Raw genomic sequence first — 17,902 nt, 5'->3', positions numbered from 1 at the left:
CCCTCCTGTTGACATTTGTCCTCTGCCTGCCACCTTCCCAACACCCTCCCCCCCCACCTCCTCCACCACCACTGCCCTCCCCTGAGGCCCCTCGGTAGAACCCTCTGAGGAATGGGATTTAAAATGCACTCTAAGCGTGGGCATTTTTATAGTGCTAAACTGTGTTAGTCCTCGCTGGGATTTATATGCTGATCCTTTGGCCAGTATAGGAATTAGATCGGCTTATAGGGCAAAGGATTAGCAATGGACAGGTAACTGCCTTTCAGCTAGCTGGCAAGGGGCATCCAGCAGAAAGCACGAGAACCCCTCACTGTGATCTAACAGTGCAAGAAAGCGCCACCCCATCTAGGGTGCTCTGTCCTTGGGTTGGGGGTGGTGGGGGGGTGGGGAGGAGAAGACTGGAAGAGACCTGGTTCTGCGCTTTCAGAAGTGGGAGTCCCAGCTCTGTGGCCCAGGCTCCCCACTCCCCATGAACCTGCTTCCTGCCACAGCCACGTGGTACAAAGAGTGACTCTGCAGGAGGCCAGGCCAATGGGTGTTTTACATTCCAACAGAAAAAAGGAGGACCGTCTGGCTGACCATCTGACAGAGCTCCTGGGCAGTATACTTACCTCATAGGCGTCGGTCAGCTGTCGAAGGCCTCTTTTCAGGTAATGGAAGTGCTTCTCCCTCTGCAAAATAAGCCTGGAAAGACATGGAGCTTGAAAACCTCCACCCCGCTACAGAACACGTGTGCACACACATACACTCCCAGCTTTGGGACAATCCCCCACCCTCCTACCACCAACAAGTATGTAACCAGCATCCCCTTCAGCTCCCAAGGGCAGCCAAACCAGAGAGAGGCAGCCAGCACCTGAATGCCCCTAACACATCTGAAAACGTGCTGGCAAATGTTCTGGGTGAGTTCCTCTCCTTCATGGTAGGTGACTCTGGGCTAAGTGAAAAGCCACAGTGAATACACAGGCCAGGCGATGACAAACCGTCCAGAAAGCTCCTGCAGGGTTTCACTGTGAACACACATCTTGTGGCTCCCCACCCTGTAAGCAATTCCAATCTGAGCCTCACCACTTTCCTGACTTGGTTAGCCTCTGTCATTTCAGTCATTTCTTCTGGGGTCACTTCTCCGAGGTGGGTCGTTTATACCCTGCCTGCCCCTCAGCTGTGCGTCTGTTATTCCCTCCCTGAAATTCCACCTCCTGCGTGCTGACCCACTGCCCTGGCCAGGGGATCATAATCGTATTCTGCAGCCAGCCGCTCTCCTTGGCACTGACGTCAGCAACACTGGCCTGTAAGGTGGAATGTGCCTCCTGTGGCCACCTGCATGAGCAGGGCAAAGGACAGGGGCTGCAGGGGGCCACACTTCTCGCTTGGTCTCACAGAAGAGGCCTGTGTGATTACAGAAGGAATGAAAAAAGAACAGAACGGCAAGACATCCCCTGTGCTTACTGATAACACAAATTAAAAAAGAACCGTTCTGTTTTCTAGGTGATCCATTCCAAAATTGTTTGGGGCACCCGGGTGGCTCAGTCAGTTAGGCTTCTGACTCTTGATTCGGCTCAGGTCATGATCTCATGGTTCGTGGGCTCAAACCCCAAGTCGGGCTCTGCACTGACAGTGCGGAGTCTACTTGGGATGCTCTCTCTCTCTCTCTCTCTCTCTCTCTCCCTCACTCTCTGCCCCTCCCCCATTCACATACATGCACGCTCTCTCTCAAATAAACTTTAATGAGTTTTTTTTTGTTTTGGTTTTGTTTTTTGAGAGAGAGACAGACAGACAGAGCCTGAGTGGGGGACAGGCAGAGAGAGAAGGAGACACAGAATCTGAAGCAGGCTCCAGGCTCTGAGCTGTCAGCACAGAGCCTGATGCGGGGCTTGAACTCATGAACTGTGAGATCATGACCTGAGCTGAAGTTGGACGCTCAACCGAGACATCCAGATGCCCCTCTCAAATAAACTTAAAAAAATAAAATAAAATAAAATAAAATAAAGTAAAATAAAATAAAATAAAATAAAACAAAAATTGTTTATTGAACTCCCACCGTACCATGCTCAGAGTAAAGCCATTAATGTAGTCTTCACCTCAGAAAGTCTCTCAGTTCAGTACTGGAAATGACTTAGACATTTAGACACAAGTGGCTATGATATAAAAAACAAATGGGTAGATTTCATGAAGGAAACAGATAAAATACTACCAAGGCTCTAAAGCCAGGGGCTGGGGGCATCTCATTAAGAAAGGAACGATCAGGAAAGGTCGTGTGGAAGAAGAGGAGTATAAGGCGGGTGGCCACGGTACGGGGAAAAAATGTTTACTGGTAGAGAGGGTGAGGAGATAGTAGCCAGAAGGAAAAGAAACGAACAGGTTCAGACGAGTGCTGCCCAAAAGAACTTTGTCAGCGATGATGGGAACGGTATCTGTGCTGTCCAACAGGCAGCCACCAGCCACAAGCGGTTACTGGGCGCATGAAGTGTGCCAGTGTGACTGAGGAGATGAATTTCAAATTTTGTTGCATTTTAGTTAATTTAAGTTTAAATAACTGCGGGAGGCAAATGGCCACTGTATGGTGGAGCACAGGTATAAAGTGTGCAAGAGGTGTGGGGGAATCTGGCCTGAATATTAGGAATAAAGGACAAATGGCCAAAAAGGCAATGCAAGCCCTTTTATAGGGGTCTGGGATGCCAGCTAAGGAATTTCTACTCAATTTTAGTAGGCAAAGGTAGACCCTGGAGGTTTTCTTCTTCTTCTTTTTTTTTTTTCCACTTCAACTGTGTTTATTTTTTTATCGAAGCATAGTTGGCACACAATGTTAACATCAGTTTCAAGTGCATAACCTAGTGATTCAACAAGTTTATGCATTATGCTGTGCTCACCACAAGTGAAGCTACCATCTATCACCAATATCTCTGTCTGACTAATTTCACTTAGCATAATACCTTCTAGGTCCATCCATGTTGTTGCAAATGGCAAGATCCCATTCTTTTTTATGGCTGAGTAATATTCCATTATGTATATATACCACATCTTTATCTATTCATCTATTGATGGACACTCAGGGTTGCTTCCATATCTTGGCTATTATAAATTTTTTTAATGTTTATTTATTGGGGGGGGGCGCAAAAGTGGGGGAGGGACAGAGAGAAAGGGAGACACAGAATCTGAAGCAGGCTCCAGACTCTGAGCTGTCAGCACAGAGCCTGACCTGGGGCTCAAATCCACGAACCATGAGATCATGACCTGAGCCGAAGTCGGACGCTTAACCAACTGAGCCACCCAGGTGCCCCCGTATCTTGGCTATTATAAATAATGCTGCAATAAGCACAGGGATGCATATATCTTTTCAAATTAGTTTTTTTGCTTTCTTTGGGTAAATACCCAGTAGCGGAATTACTGGATCATATGGTATTTCTTATTTTAAATGTTGAGCAACCTCCATACTGTCTTCCACAGTGGCTGCACCAGTTTGCATTCCCACCAACAGTGCAGTAGGGTTCTTTTCCCACTACATCCTCACCAATGCTTGTTATTTCTTGTCTTTTTCATTCTAGCCATGTATAAGGTGAAGTCCTGAAGGCTTTGAGCTGAGAAAAAAAATGAAAAAAACTAAGCTTTTAGAAAAATTATCTGGCAGCAGTAGGCGTTCAACATGTATTTACAAAGTAGACTGAGTGAAAGCACTAAGCGTGGAGAGAGATGAGGTGGGAACACTGGGTAAGGCGGGTGCCAAGAATCTACCAGAGTAGAAGTCCTTAGAGCACTCGGGGCTTAACACCATGGTGACCCACGGGCAGGTGGGCTGTATGGCACGGGAAGTCTATGTGGGTGAGGACGTCAGTCGCACTGTTGGAAACACATGTGAGACTCAGGAGAAGGCTCCAAGTGACACAGACAGACTAGGAGTCATTTACCTGCATGCAGGTGACAGGTGAGGCTGCAGGAGTAGAGGACAAAGCAGAGAGAAAAATCTGTATGCTGAACTGGGGGAGGACCCATCCTTAAGGGCTCAGAGGCTGAGGAGCCAGAGGAGAGAATTAAAGAACGCTGCATATGTGGGAGGAGGACAAAGGCAATGTTGTGTCCCAGGTGAAACAGGAGGAGGGACCTCCATGGAGGTATTTAACAGTCGAAGAGGACGCGGCAAGACTGAGGAAAAAGAGGACAAACGATAAAGTGGCTGGTGACCTTAGGAGAGTTCAGGGAGCAGGGAGAGCAGATTCCAGATCACAAAGAAGAAGAGAAGGACAGGCTCACTTTCTCTTTCAAGGAGCTCCAAGGGTCAGGACTCAGGGAGTGCCCACTCTGTGCGGGCCGAGCATCCTGAACGGATCAGTGGACACTGACCCTGCTCCCCAGAGCTACAGCCCTGTGTCCAGAGGTGGACACAGATGAGCCACTGGCAGTCGGGGCCCCATCCGACAAACAGAAAGCCTGATGGGCTCTGGCAGCACACAGGAAGGCACAGAGGATCAGAACTAACTTCCCAAAGGACACAGCACTATGTCAAGAAATGAAGGAGACCTGGGACATGAGTCAGCCAGCCAAAAAGAAGGGGATGGGGCAGGCGCTTCAGGAAGGGAACAATGTGGCACGTCTGTGTAGGGTCAGTTCAGCGGGAGCAGAGGTACAAGGTAGTGAGCCATGAGCAATCAGACGGGAGAGGTACAGAGGCGTCAGACCACGAAGGACTTATAAATGCGTGGGAAGTTTGACTTTAAACCGAAGAGCAAATGGGAGTCACTGTGCTTCAAGCATCAGATGGCCCTTGAAAAGTCCATGCTAAGTAAAAGAAGCTGTCACAGAAAGACCACATATTGTATCATTCTGTTTATACGAAATGTCCAGAAGAGGCAAATCCACAGCTGAAGTGGTTGCCAGGGGCTGGCGGGGAACAGAGGGATGGGAGGGGGATAGCTAAGGGGGACAGAATTTCTCTGCGTGGTGATGAGAATGTTCTAAATTAACCGTGGTGATGGCTGCACAACTCTGTCAATAGACTAAAAACCACTGAATTGTACACTTTAAATGGGTGAATTATATGATATCTGATATCTGAATTGTATCTCAAAGCTGTTACAAAAAAATAAAAGGCAAGTAAAAAAAAAATTCTTTTTTTTTTAAAAGTTTAGTTATTTTGAGAGAGAGAGAAAGAGAAAGTGCAAGTGGGGAAGGGGTAGAGAGAGAGAGAAGCCCAAGCAGGCTTCTGTCAGCATGGTACCCGACGTGGGCCTCAAACTCACGAACCTCGAGATCATGACCTGAGCCACCCGGGTGCCCCCCAAGTAAAAAAATTCTAAGGCAGTGGCTGAAGTATTTTAGGCATGGGAAAGACATGGTCAGATCTGCATTTTCTAGATGGCAGGAGTGGCAGCAGGCTGAATGGGCTGGGGTGGGGTAAGACTAGTGACAGGAAACCAAACCCACAATCTAAGTGTGTCTGTGGTGTGTGTGGGGGTAGTGGGGGGGGGAGAAAGACAACAGAGTGGCAGCCTGATGGGGCACTGGGGGGAAGGCAAGTGGTTCAGCCACAGAAGAGGTAAAAAATGCTTGAGAGCGAAGATGCTGAAGATGCAAGAGCCCAGAGAAAATCTACCAGCAAAGACCCCCAATGAAGAGGGAGGAGGGTTGGGGTGGAGAGTTCTGGGTTCCTTCTCCAGGCTTCCTGTTTCTGTTTTCCCAGGAAGAGGAGGGATTTGCTTAGGTGCGCAGTCTAGGGGAGTCTGGCAATAAGGAAGGATGCTCCATTCTCACAGACAGACATAACGAGAGTGTGAAATTAGACAAATACAGGACTTGGAAGTGGGGGAGGGGGGAGGAAACTCATGCGGGACAACCTGGAGTTCTCAGGAGTCAGGGGCAGGAGCAGGGGAGAGTTGTGGCTTGGCCACTGGGGGAACGTGTTAGGAAACGTACAAGAGGTGAGGATAAGAGGAGCGCGCGGAGGTAGTGAAGGCCTCACTGGAGCGGGTGGTACCACTTCTGGTGAAGCCACACGGCAGGCGCTGTCACAGCACTTTGCTCCTTGGAAATCTCAATGGGACCCTTCAGCAGAAGCAGGGAGACGGATGCCATGGGAAGGACCAGGAGGGTGGGACGAGAAGGAACGGAACGAGACCAGGGAACTGGTGAAACAGCTCACAGTCATGCTGGCCCAGGCCGTGAGGCTGGGGGGTTGGCAGGATGGAGTGCAGACGAGGAGAACCTCGAGGGTCCACGGGGCCATCCGTGAGGGCGGCTGAGAAACCCCAAGCCAGGTGGGGGCAAATACAGAAAGTGGAGGCAGCTCGCCCAATTTCTAACTCGGAAAGGACTGACTCACAGTGGGGTTTTCTACAGGTCAGCCCTCTTCTGTTGAAGAAACAGTCACGGGAATTTGAATACGCCAAATCCCTTGAGATGCTAAGCCACAGAGCGAGGGGAGAAGGGAAAGCCCAAGAGATCACCAGCCACCTCATTCGGAAATGGGAGGCCAGAGAGCATTAAAAGTCTCCTGTAAAGAAGGTTCTGCGATCCTGAGCACAATGCGGGGGAAAGGGACCAGGTGAGAAAGGGATGCATGTACTGCGATTCCCCCGTCAGTAGGCCTCCCCACTCCGATCCGTGTAACTCCGAGGAGAGCTCACACCTGGCTTCAGCACCTGTGCCCAGCACAGCGCAGGCTCTCAACATCTGTTTGTCAAATGAACAGAAGAAAGAATAAAGGCACCGTAAGGACACTTTCCGATGGACCTAATGAGACTGTTCTCCCTGGATATATGTCCCTTCAACTGAAAAGAATGATAAACCTCCAGGGGAGTTCAGGTTCACTCAGAGACAGCAAGGAGAGGGGTGGCTAGACTGGCTCAGCGGTCAGCTCTCGCTCATGCTCACACCCACCGTGCTCAGGAGACCCACCGGCCAAAGCTGACTTTCATGGTGGGACTGAGGATTCTGAGAGAGCCCAACTAGGCACCTAAGCGCGCACCTAAGTAAATCCCTCCTCTTCCTGGGAAAACGGCAACAGGAAGCCTGGAGAAGAAACTCTTTTCCTTGTCTTCTCAGCACTCCTCACTTGACAAGCAAGGGGCCTTTCAGTCACTACAAAGCGAAAGACCTCAAGGGCAAATGCTTCCCTGCTGAGTCTGACTGACTCTTCAGGATCCTGCCTCTGGACACTTGGAACCTCACATGCCCAGAAACACCTAATTGAAGGGAGTCTCACTCACCTTTTATGCAGCACTGGGTTGGCCCCTGTGGGCAGGTTCCCCCACAGCGCCCTCCTAGCTGACCCTCACTCACAGCCAGACCCTAGCAGCCCTACCAGGAGGGAACTGGTAAGTTCCTCTGGCTTGTTTTATCTGAAGACCAGCCACACGCAGGAAAAGAGGAATTCTATGCGGAAAGCATTTCCACCAGGGAAACTATTCTCTTTCATTTTCGTCCACTTAATCATAAATACACACACAGAGGCATGCACCCACATACATGCTAATGCTGATACGTATAGATTACTCCAAAATCTTGCAAAAGGTTTCTTTGTTGGGGTGCCTGGGTGGCTCAGTCAGTTAAGCATCCGACTTCAGCTCAGGTCATGATCTCATGGTTCGTGGGTTCAGGCCCCACATCAGGCTCTGTGCTGACAGCTCAGAGCCTGGAGCCTGCACCAGATTCCGTCTCTCCCTCTCTCCCTCTCTCTCTCTCTCTGCCCCTCCCCTGCCTGCGCGCTCACTCGCCCTCTCTCTCTCTCTCTCTCTCTCTCTCTCTCGCAAAAATAAACATTTGAAGGAAAAAAAAAAAGGTTTCTTGGTTTATATAGAACTTCAAGGGCCACAATGCTAATTGACTGAATTTCAACTTCTCTGAGGCTTATGATTGTTTTAAAGGGTCATATATCCAACTTCTTTTGGCCAGCCACAAATTGTATAAGACCCTTACTGTTTTGCACTCAACTGTGTCCCCCAAAATTCATATGTTGAATCCCTAACCCCTAGTCTTTAAAGAGGTATTTAAGGGGGCACCTGGGTGGCTCAGTCAGTTAAGCATCTGACTCCTGGTTTCAGTTCAGGTCACGATCTCATGGCTTCGTGGGTTCAATGCCCGCACCAGGCTCTGCACTGACAGCATGGAGCCTGCTTGGGATTCTCTCTCTCTCCCTCTCTCTCTGCCCCTCCCCCACTTGTGCTGTCTCTGTCTCTCTCAAAATAAATAAACAAACTTAAAAAAAAAACAAGAAGTATTTAAGGTTAAATGAGGTCTGGTGACCTTATAAGAAGAGGAAGAGACACGAGGGAGGAGCATACACAGGAAAGGCCACGTGAGCACAAAATGAGGAGGCGGCCACCTACAAGCCAAGGAGACAGACCTCAGGAGAAACCACCCCTGCTGGCACCTTGATCTTGGACCTCCAGCCTCTAAGACAGTGAGAAAATAAATTTCTGTTGTTTAAGCCACCCAGTCTGCGGCATTTCATTATAGCAGCCCTAACAAACTAATACCCTTGCCATTCCTTTATTCTCAATTCACCTCTTCCAAAAATCTTTTGTGTGTAACGAGTTAAAACAGAAAAGCTAGGGCTCCTTCCCTTTCCTTCCTGAATAAGTCAGCCCTAAACCCGTGCAATTAGGTGAAGCAGAACAACACAGGCTCTGTGCAGGAGTGGGGCGGCGGGGCAGGGAATCCAAGTGGATGAGAGGGCCACCTGTGTGGCTGTGCAGAGGGGGACAGGAGATGGGGACACACAAGAGTAATGATCAAGTAAGTAAACATGCTAAAGATATTGGGAGTCCAGTTCCGCTGTCCAAAAAGGAACTTAGAAATATATGTAATTGTATATTGTAAATACAACATAATTTCTTACTATGGCTTGAATCCCATTGGGTTTCAAGACCCTTCGTGATGTGCCTCTACCTACTTCTCTCCAACCTCAACTCATGCCCTCACCAAGCTCCAGTCCCACTGCCTTCTTTGTGTCCTTTTCTTTGCAGTCTCGGGACTCCAGCTAATGCTGTTCCCTCTGCCTGGAACACTCCAACCACCTCCCAAACTGACCAACTCCTACTCTCCCTCTGGGTCTCATCCTGAGAACCACTTTCTTTGAGAGGCCTTCTGCTATAGACTGAATGTTCGTGACCCTTCAAAATTCAGGTGGAGATCCTAATCCCCAGTGTGATGGTATTAGGAAGTGGCATCTCTGGGAGGTGATTAGGTCATAGGAGTGGAGCCTCATGAAGTGATTACTGACCCTATAAAAGAGGCTCCAGAGAACTCCCTCACCCCTTCCCCACGTGAGCACACAGTAAAAAGATGGTCATCTATAACCAGGGAGTGGGCCCTCATCAGACATCAAATCTGCTGCTGCTTTGATCTTGGGCTTCCCAGCCCTAAAAATAAATGTTTGTTGTTTAAACCACTCAGTCTATGGTAAATTGTTGTAGCAGATGGAATAGACTCAGACACATTCTCTAACTTCCCAACCTAAAATACATCCTCTCTGTTCTTCTCTCAGAGCCTCCAGTTCCCTTCTTTGACACTCATCCCATTGGTAATTCTGTATTTGCATTTGTTTGTTTAATGGCTACCTCCCCCATGAGGCTGAGAGCCCACTAGGGGCAGGACCTGGGTCAGCCTTGACCACCCTGTTTCCCAAGAGGAAAATTACATGTGAATATGTGTGTGTGACAGAGAGAGAGAGAGAGAGAGAGAGAGTGTGTGTGTGTGTGTGTGTGTGTGTGTGTGTGTGTGCTTAGTTGATGCATCTCAGATCTCTCACTAAAGCTAATGTAGTAAGTGGAAAAGAGTAAATTCACAAGTGTGTGGAATAGTGAGAATAACCACGGGGAATGAAAAATTAACTTTCACGGGAAAGCAGGCTACTGGCAAACAAAAGTGTTGAAAGCATCTCACTCCAGGACAGGATGCAGGTTTCACAGTTTTAGAGAAGGAGGGAAATCATTTATAGAATAGGGAATAATTGTAGGATGGATCAACATTCAGCTTCAGCCTTGAACTTCAGCCAAATCTGGTAGATATCTGGCTGTGGCACTGGAAGGTTCAATAGGCAAATGTCTCCCTCAGCATCATTCCTAGCATCCCTGGACCTGTGCGTGGTCAGTGGTCCTGAGTGTGTGTGCGATTCTATCACATGGATCAGTATCATAACTTCAAAGACAAACAAGCCATGCCTTTTAGATTTATTGCTAATAACAGAATATTCAGCTCAGCTAAAAAAGAAGCTTTGTTCCTGCACTGTGTCACGCTTTTTACATTTGACATCTAAAACGTTGAATATTGAAATTGTGATAATATTTTAAAAACTTGCTAAATTTTCAGATTTATTCTTTCATCCTGGAAGTTTGTTCTAGGACGTGATATCTGGCTTTAGCCTTCTATTGATATGTTGATTTATATCCACCATTCACTCAGCCGTTCAGCAAAATATGTAACATCTCTAACATTAATTAGTGTGCTGTGACATAATGAAATGTTTACTGGCATCCTTTAAAACACTCATTTTTAGAGGCAACAATGACAAAATGGGAAATGTCAGATTCCTGAAATAAACCCAGAGCCCTGATATATTCTCTTTCTAAGAGGATCCAAACCCAAGAGGAACATTTTTGTTTTCCACCCACACCTGACCTAAGACCTCTGAATTCAGGGGATTTAATGGTTTTTGTTGTCCTCCACAACCACTTCCAAAACACAACTTCTTCCTTCCAGACTATGTAACCTCCCATTCCCCCTCAGAATAAAAGAAAAGTCCCAGGGCTCTATTCTAATGGTGGGTGGAAAGGGATGTCAAATGATCAAAGGTCCCTTTGGGGACCCTGGGGACATGATGTGTGCACAGAGCCTTAGACAGTAAACAGAGACTCAGCCCAATCAGGTGAGTCACCGGGGAAGCAACTGCTAAACACAAAGAGCCACCGAAAGCAATCACGCCCCTCACCACCACCAAGTCCCTCCGCCTCTGGGGAAGCCTCCCCTGGACTGGGCGGAGTTGGTGCCCACCTGCCGCCTTCAGCTGTTTATTTACTTTTCTGTAAAAATACTCTGCTTTATCTTTAGCACAAATGGTAGATTACTTCATATATTTTTCTGTATTTTTATTTTTCCATTTAATATATCTTAAGAGATTATTCTAAGATAGAAACCATATTTAAATAAAAATCTGGAAGAAAATAAATGTTTTTAAAAACCTACTTTAAAAAAATCTTTGGATTAAAAAATTTTTTTAAAAAGTGGGGGTGGGGGGGCGGGGAGAGCACCTGGGTGGCTCAGTCGGTTAAGCGTCCGATGTCAGCTCAGGTCAGGATGCCATGGCTCCTGAGTTTGAGCCCCGTATCAGGCTCCGTGCTGACAGCTCAGGGCCTGGAGCCTGCTTCGGATTCTGTCTCCCTCTCTCTGTCCCTCCCCTGCTTGCACTCTGTCTTTGTCTCTCTCAAAAATAAAAATAAAGGTTTAAGAAAAAATTAAAAAATTTTATTATTTAAGTAGAGGTGACATATTATGTTATATTAGTTTCAGCCCCCGAGCTGTCTAAACAAATGAGCTTCATTCCCTAATCTCCAGCTGTGGCATTCATTTATTGAGGCCTGACCTTTAGGTTAACACAGAGATTTAGTTTAGCAGTTCGGGGAAAACGCTCCCTCTTTCTTTCCCCAGGGAAGAAAAACAAAGATAACCTTCCTACCTGCCTTTCCCTTTTTTCCAATTTGCCTTTTCCAATGATTTTCTGCCTTGGCTCATCAGAACTTCCAGAAGAAAATCTCTTTTTCAAGGAAATAGTAGCAAACTACAATGGTGGGGAATAAAAGCCACAAGGTTCACTCAGGCTAGAACCATGTGTCACGCTTCAGTCAGTGAAGGCACCCAGGCACAGGGGCTTGGGCAGGGGCACCTGCTCTCCGCTCCCTACAGCCAATCAGCCAGCAGCCCCGCTCGCCTTGGCCCAGAGATGGTCCAGACAGCATGCTGTGTCACTGAGGTAAAATGATGGCCACACACAGCTTCAGACTACTGATCCATCCTGATGGCTGGAAATGCGATACAGTCCGGTTCTAGAGGAACAACTCATGACAGGAAGAGGCATGCTAATAAAGGGAGGAAAGAACCTCAGGAAGCTCTAGTGTGATACGGTATAAGCTAGAAACAAGAGAAAATAAAGGTTCAACTTAACTAATAAGTTTCTGCTTATAATCCCCTTTTTGGAATCTCTGACATCAAATTGCTTAGAAAACTTTAACTTGCTAAGTGCCAAGGAAAGCAAAACGGCGCTGTTTATTTTCTCCCCAGAAACTGAATCCCTGGGAGCAGCTGCACGCTTAGCAACAGGGGCCAGGCTGGGAGAAGCCGCAGCTCGGCCCATCCTCCCATCAGATCACAGCATACATCGAGAGAATCCATCCTTTGCTGCCCCCTTGGGCTCTACGTCTGTTTCAAAGTATAATCCGAGAAAGAAAACCACCAGAGTAGCAGGTCACAACTGAGCAGCAGAAACATGAATTTCCTCTCCCCATCTTCAGAGCTCAGAGTTCAGGCCTTGAGGGGTACCCCCACATAACACAGGATGGCTCAGCTTGAGGGGAGCATCTCCTCTAAACCACTAACAGAGGAAGAGCTTGGGGTCACATGCTTATCCAGGGGACCACAAGGTCAAGAAACCCGTCTCATGGCAGACTTATCCCCAAGGTTGAACAGGCTCATGGAGGAAAGAAGAAAGGCTCACAGAGGAGGGGGTGTTCTCTCAGATCCCCTCAAACTCCTAAATGCTTACCTTGGTACAAGGTGGTTGAACTTGTAAGAACTGAAGACGTCTTGGATCTTCTCTTCTACTTTTGCCTGATAAGAACGCAGGAGATGGGAGAGAGAGAAAACAAATACCGATGAGCCTCTATCAACTTTTTCTTCCTGTTGCCACAAATGCCCATTGGTTGCAGTTGCCTGGTGTGGTTTTGTACTTCACAATACTGTAAGTCTAGAAACAGGGACTCTGCAGGGTGACAGGCTCAGGACAGAAGAAACAGAGAATGATCTATACCAGGCTGGCATTACAATCGACTTCTGAAGTAAACCATCCAAATATCCAAACTAATGGCAGTTCTGGAGTTTGGCACACTGGCATCAGTTACTTAGGGAGCAGACAAGGCATTTTGCTTGAGAGATTTACGCTTGCCTGCTCTATGAAGTTCTTTAGGTGTTCACTTAACTGGCCATTCACAAATACAAAATTAATTCCTGCCAAGGGTCATACTCCTTATTGGCAGATGGAACCGTTTAAATACAGATTGAACAGTATTAAAATTCCCTAAGGGATTTACAAGAACATCATCGATCACTGAAACACCAAAGAAACAGCACATCTGGTCATTGGTCCTAAGTCACGGAAAGGACTCCACAGTCCCATAACATGAAGGATCTAGGAAAATCAGGTCACAAAAAAAAGCAGATCCCCCGTTTCCTCTGAAGACCTATCACAACACGGTCACACAGTTCAGCTTCTGTAAGGAAAGGGTCCAGCAATGCAGGAGTGGATTGGTTAACAGGATACAGGGTTTCTCCTTCAGTGGCATCCCTGTTCTTTGTAGTGAGGCATGTCCTCATTGAGATTTCAAGATACATAATAATGTCCTCTCTGGGAATTTCAAAATGTATTCTTTATTTCCGAATCATCCACCAAGTTAGAGCATCTAGTCCCTTGACGTATGTGCAAGAATTATTTGTGATGAGGAGGGGAGCGCTGATGTGAATCATCTAAAATGGCAGCCAGTCTCAAATTATTTATACTTGGTTTTCGGATATACTTTCGTATTTGCCTCTGAACATGAGTTTGAGGGATAATCTGGCTAAGAGTTCACAATACTTCAAAAAACAGAAGTCACTGTGAGAATCTGACTCAGGAGGTATAAGGAAGTTGTCCCAATTCTTCACTATTCCTTTCTGAGACACTCACACAGGACTAACATAAAGCACCAGCCTAAATGGAACACAGACTGCATTTCTTAATTACACCTTCCTTAGCTATAAGCTGAAAGGGACAGAAAAATATACAAAAAACATACGTCAGTAAGATCATAAAGATTTGCCTATAATATACTGTTAGAGCTAAGTGAATTGATGAGTTCTGAATGAAACAAAACCAAGTGGGAGGAAAACTCACTTCCTTTACCCCAGTACAAATCCACACGACTTAGTAATATTCCAGGGCAAATGGATGAGCCCATCACTTCCTTAGCATTCTGACATTGAGACCCCTAGGAAGAAAAGCATTCAGCCAAGAGACCCACCTCAGCTCCCCCTAGTACAACACAGCAGCCAAGTACTAGATGAGGAAAATGGAGGTTTATCGCTAAACTTTGACACCTGACAGACACAAAGCAGAAAGTGCTTAAAATATTCCCAACACATGTCATTTCTCTTTGGATTTCCTAATCACTCTTCTGCAGAATGAACAAGTGATATTCCAATGCAGTTAGTAACGAACTCATGCCTGAAAATCTAAGTTATGAATTCTAATAAATACCTGAGTGTTATAGGTCAGCTGTTCATAAAAATGGACAAATAACAATTCCCTTTATCTTCTCTTACGAAATGGTATATTTTTGGGGTGCCTGGGTGGCTCAGTCAGTTTAGCGTCCAACTTCAGCTCAGGTCATGATCTCACGGTCCATGAGTTCGAGCCCCGCGTTGGGCTCTGTGCTGACAGCTCAGAGCCTGGAGCCTGTTTCAGTTTCTGTGTCTCCCACTCTCTCTGACCCTCCCCCATTCATGATCTGTCTCTCTCTGTCTCAAAAATAAATAAACGTTAAAAAAAAAAAAAAGAAATGGCATATTATTGGGGTGCCTGGGTGGCTCAGTCGGTTAAGTGGCCAACTTCGGCTCAGGTCATGATCTCACAGTCTGTGAGTTCGAGTCCCGTGTTGGGCTCTGTGCTGACAGCTTGCAGCCTGGAGCCTTCTTCAGAGTCTGTGTCTCCCTCTCTCTCTGCCCCTCCCCCATTCATGCTCTGTCTCTCTGCCTTTCAAAAATGAATAAATGCTAAAAAAAAAAAAAAACTGGCATATTTTTCTTTTTGAAAAAAAATTTGTTTTAATGTTTATTTTTTTTTTGAGAGAAAGACACAGAGTGTGAGTGGGGGAGAGGCAGAGAGAGGGAGACACAGAATCTGAAGCAGGATCCAGGCTCTGAGCTGTCTGCACAGAGCCTGACGCGGGGCTCAAACCCACAAACTGTGAGATCGTGACCTGAGCCGAAGACAGATGCTTAACCGACTAAGCCACCCAGCACCCAAGAACTGGCATATTTTTCTAATGGCTTCATTGAGATATAATTCACACATCATTCGATTCATCTACTTAAAGTGCATGATTCAATGGCTTTTGGTCCACTCACAGAGTTGTGCATCCATCACCACAATCAATTCTAGAACATTTTCACTACCCAAGAAAGAAATGCTGCACCCATCAACAGTCACCCCCAACCCTCCACCCTCCCTAGCCCCTGTCAACCACTCATCTACTTTCTATCTTTATGGATTTGTCTATTCTGGATATTTCATATAAATGTAATCACATGATATGCAGTCCTTTGTGACTGTCTTCTTTCACTTAGCATGTTTCCAAGCTTCATCCATGTTGTGGCATGGACCATTACTTCATTTCTTTTTATTGCCAAGTAAAATTCCATTTTATGGATATATCACATTTAGTTTATCATTCATCCGTTGATGGGCATTTGAGTTGTGTTCCCACTTTGGGACTATTACAAATAAAGTCACTATGAACATTCTCATACGGGTTTTTGGATGGACATATGTTTTCATTTCTACTTAGATACAGGCAGAGACCTAAGGCATGGAATGACTGGATCATATGGTAACTCTAGGTTTAACTCTTTGAGGAACTGTTAGGCTGTCTGTTTTTTTTAAGTTTATTTATTTATTTTGAGAGAGAGAGAGAGAGAGAGCCAGAGGGGAGGGGCAGAGAGAGGGAGAGAGAATCCCAAGCAGGCTCCTCACTTGTCAGCACAGAGCCCGATGAGGAGCTTGAACCAGACTGTGAGATCATGACCTGAGCCCAAGAGTTGGAAGCCTAACCGACTGAGCCACCAAGGTGCCCCCAGACTGTTTTCCAAAGCAGGAATACCATTTTACATTTCCACAGGCAATGTATGAGTGTTCTACTTTCTTCACATCCTTACCAACACATGTTATTCTCTGTGGGTTTGATTATACCCATCGTAGTGGCTGTGACGCAATGTTTCATTGATTGCAATTCTCTGACGGCTAATGATGTTGAGTATCTTTTTATGGGCTTATTGGCCATTTGTATATCTTCTTTAGAGAAATGTCTATTCAGATACTTCATTCTTTTTTTTTTTTATTGTTGTCCTTTTATTAGTGAGCTGTAATAATTCCTTATATATTCTAAACACAATCCCTTATCAAACACATGATTTACAAAAATTTACTCCCATTCTATGTGTTGTCTTTAGGAACTGGTATATCTTAGAAAAGGATCGCTAGAGCTCACAGGATGGTTTCTAGAGTACAACTTTAATGTTTATTTATTTTTGAGAGACAGAGAGAGACAGCACGAGCAGGGGAAGGGCAGAGAGAGAGGGAGACACGGAATCTGAAGCAGGCTCCAGGCTGTGTGCTGTCAGCACAGAGCCCAATGCAGGGCTCAAACCCACGAACCGCGAGATCACGACCTGAGCCGAAGTCGGACACTTAGCCAACTGAGCCACCCAGGCACCCCTAGAGTACAACTTTGAAAATAATGCTTAGCAATTAGCCTGCAAATGTTTTGACAAACAGTAATGGATTAATATAGAAATTAAAAAGAACTCATCTGAGGGGGCGCCTGGGTGGCTCAGTCGGTCGTGCATCCAACTCTTGATTTCGGCTTAGGTCATGATATCACGATTATGGGATCAAGACCCGCATCAGCTCCTTGCTGGGCGTGGAGCCTGCTTAATAAAGAACTCATCTGGTGTAGAGAAAAATCAAAGTAATCTCCACAACATGCAACATCCTTTTTTGCCTTCCCTTCTCCCCACATAGCCTGCCAAGTGTTATATAAAATCTGAGTAAATTTGTTACTGAGAAGACGTAAGCATTCTTTGCTCTGATTTGTGTAGCAGAAGGAAAGCAGATAAGCTATTTGTATACAAAGGCATTACCATAGCAGGCCTGAGGCTGCTATCCTGAGAAAGGCCAGTTTGAAAGGTTGACCCTTGGATGCTGTCTGGAAACCTGAATTTGGAGACACTCCCCACCATTCCCAGAACTGATGAGTGGCTCACTGTCCTGAAACTGCATACACAATCTTGTTTATGCTGAACAGCTACGTTCTTTCTGGGAGTCTGGAATGTGGAGACGTGCTGGGCAGAAGGTATGTATGTGACGAACCCCCACTAAAAACCATGAGCCCCAAGTATCTAACAAGCTTCTCTGGTAGACAGCACTTTGCATGTGTTGTTACAATTTGATGCCCGAGAAATGAAGCACGTCCTGTGTGACTCCACTGGGAGAGGACTCTTGGAAGCTTGTGTCTAGTTTCCTCCAGACTTCACCCTGTGAGCCTTTCACTTGCTGATTTCGCTTTGTAGGCTTTTGCTGTAATAAATCCTAACCACGAGTACAACTATATACTGAATTCTCTGAATCCCTGTAGCGAATCAACTAGGGGTAGTCTTGGGGACCTCCAACACATTAGGAGATTTAGAAATTTAGCCTTTGGGATAGAATTAAGGGAAGCAGTCCTAACAACTGTTTAATATATACAGGCAAGATCTATAACCAAGTTCCTTTTAAAAATTTTATCAAAATCCTCACTTTAAATACAGGAAAAATGACATTAACTATTAAAAAAAAAAAAAAACCAAAGTTACCTCAGTCATGAAAACTCTGAATATATAGTTCTCAAATCAG

The 17,902-nt window shown here is 46.1% G+C and overlaps 1 protein-coding gene across 5 annotated transcripts in view; it reads right to left on the bottom strand.

Annotated features, from left to right (window-relative positions):
• FNTB (farnesyltransferase, CAAX box, beta) overlaps positions 1 to 17,902 on the bottom strand; it is a 77,175-nt gene that overhangs the window by 49,298 nt on the left and 9,975 nt on the right. For all 5 annotated transcript variants that reach the window (XM_053224564.1, XM_053224566.1, XM_053224565.1 and 2 more), the window contains exons 2-3: positions 12,746 to 12,810; positions 612 to 684 (exon numbers count right to left, since the gene is read on the bottom strand). In XM_053224564.1, the coding sequence (XP_053080539.1) occupies positions 612 to 684; positions 12,746 to 12,810 (138 nt within the window). The remainder of the gene's footprint in view (positions 1 to 611; positions 685 to 12,745; positions 12,811 to 17,902) is intronic.

This window comes from Acinonyx jubatus, chromosome B3 (assembly GCF_027475565.1).
Source record: "Acinonyx jubatus isolate Ajub_Pintada_27869175 chromosome B3, VMU_Ajub_asm_v1.0, whole genome shotgun sequence".
Lineage (NCBI taxonomy): Eukaryota > Metazoa > Chordata > Mammalia > Carnivora > Felidae > Acinonyx > Acinonyx jubatus.
The sequence above is the reverse complement of the archived record's forward strand: the minus strand, read 5'-3'. Positions and strand labels throughout refer to the sequence as shown.